Here is an 11,465-nt window from a genome sequence, read left to right on the forward strand (position 1 = left end):
ATGTAAATATAAGGAATAACTGTCTTATTTTTTGGATTCATGACGATGATCAATCGATTGGCTTGCGTGATAATTTTATGCATAAACGCCTTCGGCGTTTATGCAAATTATCACGCAAGCCACTCGATTGATCACATCATGAAACCAAAAAATAAGACAGTTATTCCTTAAATAATTTGAAGATTTAGAAATACAGGAAAAAATACAGAGCACCTTAACATCACTTACAAACATTATATTGCATAAATAAATTAATTTGAAAAATTAGAAATACATAGAAATTACATAGATGCAATTGCCAAAATCAGGTCTTGAGGTGGAGAGACCCCCCCCCCCCTTCTCCGATTTTGCTATTTATTCGTTTACAACTTCAATCAGAAAAATTATTGATGGAAAACAAGATCAAATTAAGGATAAATAACACAAACAAACTTTTTTTTCAGAAATCAAAAATATTTCTCATAGATTTATATTCAGATAAGTAACCCGAATGATACTTACCAGGTAAAGTGGAAGAACTTTGCAAGTGTCGCAATATTAAAAATAATTGTGCAAAATTTTGTATAGAATTATATAGAAATCAAAATAAAGTCGCATATTTAAGCACCAAAGAAAACTTACGATTTCTTTATATTTTAGGGATTTATTATTTTTGTCATCTCTTTTCAAAATCGGTCAAAAAACATATATCAATCCAGGCATCAAATGTTTTTGTTTGTATTATGTCTACTAATCTTTCATGCCTCTCTGGGGGCCCTTGATTGGAAAATAAATATTGTCTATTGTAACCTTAAAAAATCCTGAGATGCAAAAGTAGACGGTGTCATGGAAAAATATTTTATTTAAACAAATTTAAAATCCGTTTGGGGGTACGAAGTGAGGGCGTTCCCAAGTACCTGTGGTTGTCCAGTATTAATGAGTATAGTTTATCGGTAAATGTAAACACGGTGCGCAATGATTTTATGAACAGCTCACTGTGAATTCCGGATAAAGATACGGTTTTGTTTGAATGTTATTTAATTGAGGATCCACAAAACGCTTAAAATACATCATAATCGTATATGTTTATTTGAGCGTGTTCATGACATTGATTTCGTATCTAGACTGGTACCCTGACATTGGTTAACGGGCGCAAGCGCCCTGAAAAACCAACGACAGGTAACCACTGCCATTTTATCGCGTCACAGGAAACGGCACTGATGGTAAAATTCTATATTTAGACTAGCGTAAATCCAGAGTGCTTTGAAGTAAACAATGCATGCCACACTGCTATTAACCAAGAAAGAAGACAGAATTTAACTATCTATAAAATGTTACGTAGTTAAAATCATTTGCAATAGGGTCTAAATCAGTAATTCAAGTCTTTGATTATTTTACATTCACTTGTCATCCATTGACCCAAATATTGTAAATCACTTAACACGGCACATTGTCGTTATTTATGCTTTTCAAGTTTACAGGTAATAAAAGCCTTTTACTGGCCTTTCTAACTACATAAATCAGGGCACTTAGCCTCTGTGTTATGTATCAGGTTCACATTATATAATTACACAGTTAGCTTGGTCAATGACTTCATTTTAACGTATTGAACTCAATCAACACGCACGGACACGTTGTTAAAAATTTTCCACATATTTTTTTTTAATTTTATACCTCATTTTCAGTATGTTACGTTTTGCTATCTCAGTTTCTCAATATATCTTTGGATCCACCAAACTATTCTTCTCTGCAATATGGATGCTATTAATTTTATTTTTAGAATGCGTAATTGCTATGCGCGACAAAGCAGTGAGTTTTTCCACTGTCATGGCGGCGGTGGTTACCTGTCCTTGTAATTCCTAGCGGCAGCGACTGGAATCAAGGGTAGAGAACCAGCGCTAATTTCGTATCGACAGCAAACATCACAGTTACTAAACTAGACGAAACACGTTTAGCTTGCCAAAATGTCGAAAACGGAGGAACAAGGAGAAACTCAGGTTACAGAAGAAATAGATAATTTACAAATGTCAAGAGGAGAAAAACCAGAACCATGCGACTTCAAATTCAACTTCACAAAGGCAAAAGAAAAGTTTGTCCTGGATGAAGGAGGCAACAAAATAAAGTTTGGTGATATCTACAAACACCAGAAAACGATAGTTATTTTCACGAGGGTGAGTTATTTTCACTGCTTGCGTATTATCTTCGTCTATGCACATTAAGGGTGGATTTTAGGCTAATTTTCATACCAAAAAAAAAAAAATGGTTCAAGTCTGTTTGATAATTTCTTACACGTATATTTCAAAATAAATACATTTTCTTTTCTTAATGTCATTGTTAATCATTCTACTTTTTCCTTTCAGCATTTCCTGTGCTTTGTATGCAAAGACTACATTGAAGGTATGAAACTATAGCAACAAAGAAGATTAATAAAACAATGGGAAGAACAACTCAAATTAATGTAATAATATGTTGACAGTGTGGCCATTAGGGCTAGTGCAGATTTGTATTTTTATTGGATACCTATTCATTTTTATAAAAACTTAAATCTCCTCTTCAAAGCGCACGAGACATTTGAAACATCTAGACTCTGGCATCACATGACGTCATGTTTTCGTTGTATTATCATTTATAACGAAGTTTGAAAATGCAAATTTTAACAAAGAATGTTTAATCTACTACATTGAATATTTATCTGCTATTGAATCAAGGTGAATTCATTTCTTTTTGAACTTTCGTTGTTATACATAGTTAGCAATAAGATGCATTCGCGTTGCATTGTGGGTCTCAAAGTAACTGCGGAAAAAATCATTTGGATCAATGTGCAAAGTATGAATTTTCTCTTCACACAGGCATTGCTTTAAAAGCTTGCAGTGACGAGTGCTGCACTTGCTATAAGAATTTTGGTAATAATCCCAATTAAGTATATTTTGAGTGATTTATTTATCTTATATATTACATACAATTTTTTTCTTTCAGATTTAGCAAGAGTTCCATTAGAATATTTACAGGTATATTACGATTTTTAAAATTTTTTGAAGTAATGTAAAATTTCTTATGAAATCATTAAACATCATTCTTGTACTTCTTAGAGCTTAAGTTACAATAATAAATTCAGACAAAGAATCCTCTTTTGTCAGTTTGAGCATGTATTAAATACAATTTTATAGGAAGCTGGCGTGAGAATAGTTGTGATTGGTCCTGCTCCTGACAAGTTTATACAAGTAAGTGTCACTGTGTTTGGTATATCTTTATGTAAAAATAATAAGTAAATATAATAAAGTTAATATAATATAGTTAAAGAGAGGGAATAAATGACCTAACAACATTGAAATGAATTAACCTCTGCAAAAGAGTAGTTAGTGACAAATATTGGGAAAAAAAGTATTCAAATATTTGGCCATGATATTTTAAATCACGTACCATTTAAAGATAAATCAATGGAGTTATACATTTATCTTTTAAAAGGTGCGCATATTATTTCATCTTTTAATAGTACAAAAGTGCACCAATCTATATATAGTGTTTTAAGAAGAAAACAAATTGTAGGGTCATTCCAAACATTTTTTTTCAAAAATGAGCATGATAGTTTTTTGCAAAATAGAAACAAATCTGGAATTTTTAATTTTTTATGCTATTAGGTGTAGAGTTGTAACGATACAGCGATATATTGATGGTATTGATCATGTGTGCCAGTGATACACGTATCGTATCGTCATTCTGAAATCATGATACCGGAAGTGGTTTTATACTTAACAATAAAATTTTTAAAAAAACAAAACAAATGGTGTCCCAAACGAGCGTGGTGGAATTTCTCTAGTGAGTGATCGAGTAATCAAAGTGTTCTTTTCCAAAATATACAATAAATTGCTATTATACACATGAAGTTATACTGTTATATCTTTATTATGTCATTATACAGAACAAAAGAAACCATTTTCTGCTTTAAATTGTATATTCAATTGTATCGTGATACACATTTGTATTGTGTCGTAGTATCATGATACGTATCGTATCGTAACAATACCCACGATACTCAAGCCTAATTAGGTGTTGGACTATTGTCTGTTATTGTTATTGGTAGACTATTGTAGACCTACTTAAATCATTAAATAATCACACTTTTTTAAAAAAATGTTGAAGACAATCCTATAGGAGGTATTCATACTGAACTACATATAAATAAATATCTGAAAAATAAATTCTTCATTGCATCGATCTAACATGGTGTAAAATGATCTACTCTTGTGTATTTTCATACCCTTAATAAAATTATTTAAAAATATTAACATGACATTTCATTCATGATGGAGGATGAATTTTGGTCTTTTAGCTGTTTTAAAATACTTCCTTGCATGTACATGTTAATAGCTCCCACCCCCGGTACACACACATACATACACACACACACACACAATCACACAGACACACACACATACACCTGAAAAAAAAAATGTTTTCAGACTTGCAGTAAAAGATAAAAGAAAAACATATGTATGTAATTAAATTGATCAGCCTTAGATTATGTACCTGGTATATACAATTTTGCATTTACCTTTTTATCAGTCCTTCAAGAAAGAGACAGGATATATGTTTACCATGTACACAGATCCAGACAGAGAGCTTTACAAATTACTGGGTATGAAGAGCAACCCAGAGTATGGAAAGAACACTAAAAGTAAGAATTATGTCTAATTCTTTTATACTTGCAAAATGTGAAAAATTAATGTAATCATTTTGCTATGAATGATATTTCTAGAAGTGTAGTCTTGTTGAACTTTTCACTAAAAAATCTTATGATCAGTTTTCATCTTATAAGGGAAAATGACCATGAAAATCCTAATTTTAAAAATTGTATATCTGTCATGGATTTCTTCATGTAAGAATCACCAGTAATGTTAGCCTAGTGGTAATCCATTGGCCTGGAAGTCTTGGTTCAGTTTTCACTTGCCTCATATCTAAGACACCAAGCACCTAGCATAAGAAGTGAAAGTTATGGGTCATTCAGATAAGACCTTAAACACTGAGGTCCGGTGTCACGGTAGGCGTTGGCACGATAAAGAACCCTCACTACTCAATGGCCCTGAGTGCCGAGTAAAGGTCTTAATTTGAAGCCTTTCACCAGTATATGGTGACATCTCTATATGAGTGAAAAATTCTTGAATGGGACATAAAACAATATACAATCAGTCAATCATATAAGAATCTGCATGCTTTTGAGAAACTGACTTCATATCTGTTCATTAGAGCATAAAATATTGTGATGATCAGAGATAATTTGAATTAGAAATTAGGAACTCTCTAGTAGAAAGAAGATTACATAAAGTCAGTAGCCAATGAAAATTAAGGATACTAATTAGATAAGCGCTGTCTTCTTGAGGCAGGGTCAAGGTCATTTGGATAAATAGCTTATATCAACAATTTATGTAGTTTTCAATGACCTTGACCTTTGACATTGACCTTAATTTCAAAGTCAAGGTCAAATGATTGAAAGCAGTTGGTCCCATTTCTTTACAACTTATCATTTTAAAAATTTTAATTATTCGTAAACATCAAAAACTTTCAGGGGCAATAACTACTCAAAGTGGTTTATGAATCCTTTCGCAGTGAATAGATTGAAGAGTCTAGACTTTGTTGAAGGTTTTATATCTCTACTATTTATGGTTTCGGAGGAATAGCGATAACAAGGTTTTTCACACAAAGGGGCAAAGTCATATTTATGTGCAAGCATCCTCAGAATGTGTAAATTCAGATTTGTTCAAATCATGACCCCTGAGGGTAGGGTAGGGCCACAATATGTGAACAAAGTTTTACATATTATTATATACCCAACTGTTTGTCACTCAGTTTTACTGTTGAATTTACGCAATCACGAGACGATGTGATCCGACGTTCCGGATCACCACACTGTGGTTTTCTGAATCCATATCACCCCTCTCTGAAACTGATGACGTAGTACACAGATAAATGACGTTTTTATTCTCACGCATCAAAAAGTTCCTTGACAAAATGGTTTGTTTAATGGATAAAAGTTATGTAATTGATCCAAAAAGTTTTTTCTTTTATCATATTTTGCTAGTTGTTAAGGGGTATATAATAAATTTATCATTATAACAGTAACTTGATCCGAAGAGCCGTATCACGTCTCGTTGACAGGCGCGGATCATCAGATCAAACTCGACGCTTCGCGTCTCGTTTGATCTGATGATCCGCGCCTGTCAACTTGACGTGATACGGCTCTTCGGATCAAGTTACTGTTATAATAATATATATGTATCGGGTAATACACAGAAAAAAATCTTTAAAAATCTTCTTGTTAGGAACAAGCAAATGAATGATTAGGCCTAAAATAAAATAGTGTTTGTTTGGAGTTGCCTACAGACCCACTTAAAAAATTTTTTTAGCCATTTTCTGAGATTTTTTTTTTTTTCAGAATATTGAAACTGATTCATTTTCTATTTTAGATTTTTGTTGTTATGAATCAGTGGCTTATATTATAAGTGGAGCTTATTAATTTTTAGTAACCCTATGAAAATCTCTATGATTTGTTCTCTAACAAAAAGCTGAAAATTAAAATCTTTTTTTTCCAAAAAAAAAAAAATACTTACCTACCTACCCACTCTTAAAATTATAGGATGGAAACTGCAAACAAAGAATTTTTTAAGTTTGGCCTTACTTATATTCATATGGTCTTTCTTAAAGACTCTGACTGTAGGACAACTCTTGTTTGAAATAATGTTCATGTATGTGAAGTGATAAAACCCCTGTGATCTCTGTTTCTGCTCTTTAGATCAAATAATAAGCTCAGTAACAAATACTCCTGGTGCTCAAGCACCTTTCAATGGGTTTACTTGTGTTTCATTTCTGGTTCTATACTGTAAATCACCAAATTTTTGTGAAACTTTGTTGTTGCAAGATAGAAATGCTGTATGTAAAAGCGAGACAACGTTTTCACAAATTCTGGTTATTGTTGTACATAATCTTTAAAGTGATTTACAGTAACCTTTTTGCAATATTTCACTCTCTAAAAATGTTTTTTCTATTATGCCTGAATTTCTATTGAAGACTTTCAAAGTCATAAGTCCTTTTAATATTTTCACAATTCATAAGATTTTATTGAATTTCGAAGGAAAAAAATTTAGCTTTCTTATATATTCATTTTTTGATTCCTTAAGATTTTTTTTTCAGAGAATAAACACCTCAAGCATAACATGATATCAGGAATTCTAAGTAGTACATGGAGGGCCATGCAAAGCCAAGAATATCAGGGGGATGTCCGACAGCAAGGGGCAGAGTATATCCTTGGACCAGGTATATAAAGGAAATTATATTCATATATGTCTTCTTTTTTTTTTAAATATTAACTATAGATTACCCAATTTTTGGCGACACCTTATTTTTGTGAGGTAGTTTCATGTATTTGGTATTTATATATGAGACAAAATTTTCATGAATTTTCATTTTTGTTGTATATAATCTATTAATTAAAAAAAAAAAATACAAGGGAGAATAAAATTTTTATGACCAGACCATCTTGCTTGATTACACAAAAGTGTTTGTGAATAAAAAATGATTTGCAGTTACTGTACTAATTCTAGTGCGAAAAAAAAAACTGCTTAGTACAATCACATGTAGTCACATGATTACCTGGTACTTTGCAGCAAAACATGCTTTTAGTCTGACACATATTTAATTGTATTATAACATTGAGTTTTCTTCTACTTCAATGTAAGCAATCTGTCATAAGTGTAAGTGTTAATGATACATGTATTAGTTCAAATTCACTCCCAAATACTTTACGTCATTTTCATTGGATATCAGAATTCATGTTTTTAATTTCATTTTGCAGGAGATGAAGTCCACTTTATGCATCTTTGTGAATGTTCCACTGACCAGACTCCTATAAATGATCTTCTACAGCTGGCTGGAGTCAAACAAGTCAGTTTTCCTAAGGACAGTCGAGTCATTGATGTTTAACTTGTATTTCCAAATGTGCCTATGTGTTCAATCAATGTAAAATTTATGTCCAGTTGTGTCATGATTTCATTTATTATCACTTGGACACTTTTTTTGTCATTAAATTTATGCAGTGCTATGCATTATGACATCATCAGTTGTGTGAAATCGATGTAATGCTCAATTCAGCATCATTATGAAGGATGGATATTAAAAAGTTATGTTTTTTTTGGTTCATATTATGAACTCTGTTGTATTTTTCTCTTGGAATTCTTGTGAAGATTTCCATCTGAAAGCTGAAAAGGCGATATACAATATTGTTATTTATAATCATGTCTAGAACTATATACTCTACTGATCATGTCAGGACGTATATACAGTTGAATTTCGGTATCTTGAACACGGATATGTCGAATATCATGGATATGTCAAAGTGATTGGAAAATCCTTACCATGTATTTCTTAAGTATTTTACCCTCGATATCTCAAACCCTCAGATATCTCAAAATTTTTTCTCAGTTCTATCGAGTTCGAGATAACGGGGTTTGACTGTATATATTTATAAGTTTTTTATAAGGAATTGTATGTTAATACATGTATTTCTACACCCTTGTTAAGTTTTACATATACATGATGTATATATTACATATCATAAAAATTTTCTTTCACTTTAACCTCTGTTGACAATGTTTGAAATGTGATGCATATAATTATAATGTAATTTTATGTATGACTATTTTCTGCTAACTTTTTTTTCAGAGTATTAACATTAGTGTATATCCATTCAACAATTTTTTTTAATGTTTTTTGACAGACTTTGAATTGATTTAATATTTTGTACATTACTTAATTATGTATAGTAACTGTTAATTACACTGTTTCTCAGGTAAGAGTTTGAAAGAGATATAACACACTTAGAGAAAAAACTATAATTATTAATGGAAAGTCTAGATAAATATGATTATCTTTTGTTATTTATGGAAATAACAAAAGGTTCAAACTCCTGATCTGCAGTTTACAAAGCCAAAGCATTCAACTACTCAACTACCCAGATTGTCAATTTATTGAAATGGGTATTAACATCAGACTGACCTTTATCTCTAAAGTTGTAAAGTATCTCTATTCTCTCTCTACAGTTGTGAAGTATCTCTATTCTATCTCTACAATTGTGAAGTGTCTTCTGTATATACAATTGTGGTCTATTTTATCTCTACAGTTGTGAAGTATCTCTGTTCATCCTCTACAATTGTGAAGTATTCCAGTAAATTGTGACACTGTGATATTCCATCTTCAAGAAATCATATACATGTATATATATATATATATCCACTGTGTTACATTGTCTGCTTATTTTTATGACTGTAAATGTATTTAATAAATAAAATATTTATGATTTTGTGTTTGGAAATCACAAATTTTTTTAATGAAGTCAAAGTAATTTGATTTTTTTAGGTCACCTGAGGCAAAGGCTGATATAAGCTTTTTATCAAAGTGTGCTGACCATCTGCAGTCATTTTTTGTTAATTTTTCACATTTTCAACTTCTTCAGTACCATTCAGCCAATTTTAATCAAACTTGGCTCAAATCACCTTTGGATAAATGAGATTTAGGAAACTTGATACTTTTAAAAGTTTATAATTAATATTCATTTTATGAATAACAATTTTTTTCATTTATTTCTAAGGCTGCTTCATGGTCCTGTGATCTTAGTCTCTTACAAAGGCGCAGTAAAATCTTATACAAATTAATGTAATTGTCTTTTACAGAGTGCGTTTAAAGACAATATTTTCAATCTTCTTTATTATTTTTTAAAGACAATATTTTCAACAGTGTTAGCTTAGATAAGATTGTAACAAAACAAATATTAATTAGTAAAAAAAAAAAATTTTGCCAGTATTTATTTTAAAAATGTCCTGTTCAAAGTGAAACCCAACTTTCTGAACATTATTCAATTAATTATTGACACTAATTAATTATGTTTATTTAAATTAAATTAGCCCCTACGTTTTATTATTTGTTATGCTCATTAAGGCAATTCTTCAGCCTAATTAAAATAATTAAGCGTAGGAGCTAATTTTAATTAGGTGGCGCAAGTCTTTAATAGGAAAAAAAATCATTTTATTGAGCTATAATTGTCTATCTTGTAAGAGTCTGTCTTATAATGGCCGGAATACATGTACACCTCTTTACATAGAATAATGATATGCAATGATGCCATTCTTCACGTATTAAAGGTTTGCAACTAGCTTATTTCGCTGAAGTTATTTTTTTTTTATCGTTGAAAGGGATTGGAGAAATATACTTGGGGTCTGCAACATACTTGGGTCTGCAACATCTCATTCTTACTTGGATGTTTTACTGAATATAGACGTGAATGGCCATTTTAATACCTAAACTATACGACGAACATCGTAAACTTTCCCGATTTATGTAGTAATTAATATTTCACTGTCCGCTGCAGTGTGTTTACCGGGGGAGGTGTCACCAGACTGATTCGATACTGCCGAGCATGTTATGGGTACGGTCAATTTTTAAACTGGTGCAGGCTACTAGCAAATAAGTTGATGTAGCAGGGTTTTCAGTATTTGGCATATTTTGTGGTCGTTAAAATGACCATGTTTGCAAATATTTGTACAACCTATCGTTGGGTCGTACTTTGACTGACGTTTCCCACCAATTGTTAGGCTTTTTTTCGTTTCGACTAGGCCGGGTTACTCCATTTACTTGATCAATGCAGAGGGCTCAAAGCGACCGGGTGTGCACACGGTTGACTGGGTATGATTATCCCTCCTAGGCGCTCGTTCTCTCCTCTAGGGTTTCCAGGGATTTGTGTTTTGCCTTCGTCACGATTCGTATTCTTTTTACTGGAGTATGAGTTTGATCACTGCTCGTTATCTTCCTCTTTTTCATTGTTAATAAAATTGAACTATTTTGATAATTGTTGTTATATAGTAGTTTTTTAGAAAGTCTACATAATGATAAAATCATGATAATCAAAGGTAATTTAAGGGAAATATGCAATGAAGAATGGCAAATGGCACACAGTGGAAAGACTGTGTAAGGAACTTTTTCCCTCTTTTAACCATGCAAGGCTGGATCTCCACTCTCCAAAATATATGTGCATGCGGTAAAACGCATTCTTCCCACGAACTCAGTCAATAAAAGTTTTGATATACCTCTAAAAATTGTTTCTTATGTACGTTGTTTCTTATCCAAACCTTTTGCTGGCCTTTATGTCTACAGTGGATTTTTTTTAATATTTCACTTTCCTGCAATGAGGATTTATATCAGACATTTCTAACACCAACAAATGCAAAGATCATACATCTTGAATCATGTCGGATGATCCCCCTACGCCGAAGATTAAGATTGCAAATTGAGTGTGACGTTAAAAACGTCATAGCGGTCCACCATCTCGCAGTAAACGAACATGTTGTATTAATTGACTTAAAAAAGAACAATTTAAAGGTGTAATAATACCGGCTGTGCTAATGAATTCCAATAAAAGCTTAAGTTTCAATTCTTCTGGCCCA

General features: G+C 31.9%; 1 protein-coding gene across 1 annotated transcript; it reads left to right on the forward strand.

Annotated features, from left to right (window-relative positions):
* Positions 1-1,897: 1,897 nt before the first annotated feature.
* LOC133190950 (peroxiredoxin-like 2C) lies at positions 1,898-9,291 on the forward strand. The gene is made up of 7 exons (XM_061326629.1): positions 1,898-2,150; positions 2,340-2,376; positions 2,956-2,987; positions 3,147-3,200; positions 4,543-4,654; positions 7,165-7,287; positions 7,826-9,291. The coding sequence occupies exons 1-7, from the start codon at positions 1,944-1,946 to the stop codon at positions 7,951-7,953; spliced, it is 693 nt and encodes a 230-aa protein (XP_061182613.1). The 5' UTR covers positions 1,898-1,943; the 3' UTR covers positions 7,954-9,291.
* Positions 9,292-11,465: the final 2,174 nt, after the last annotated feature.

This window comes from Saccostrea echinata, unplaced genomic scaffold (assembly GCF_033153115.1).
Source record: "Saccostrea echinata isolate AGI-Se365-2 ecotype Australia unplaced genomic scaffold, CSIRO_AGI_Sech_v1 ptg000022l, whole genome shotgun sequence".
Taxonomy (NCBI): Eukaryota; Metazoa; Mollusca; class Bivalvia; order Ostreida; family Ostreidae; genus Saccostrea; species Saccostrea echinata.

Excerpts from the sequence above, each read along its gene's own strand:
- LOC133190950 (XM_061326629.1), top strand. The coding sequence starts at position 1,944 with ATGTCGAAAACGGAGGAACAAGGAGAAACTCAGGTTACAGAAGAAATA. Across the intron at positions 2,151-2,339 it reads CGATAGTTATTTTCACGAGG|CATTTCCTGTGCTTTGTATG; the intron begins GTGAGTTATTTT and ends TTTTCCTTTCAG. Across the intron at positions 3,201-4,542 it reads CTCCTGACAAGTTTATACAA|TCCTTCAAGAAAGAGACAGG; the intron begins GTAAGTGTCACT and ends CCTTTTTATCAG.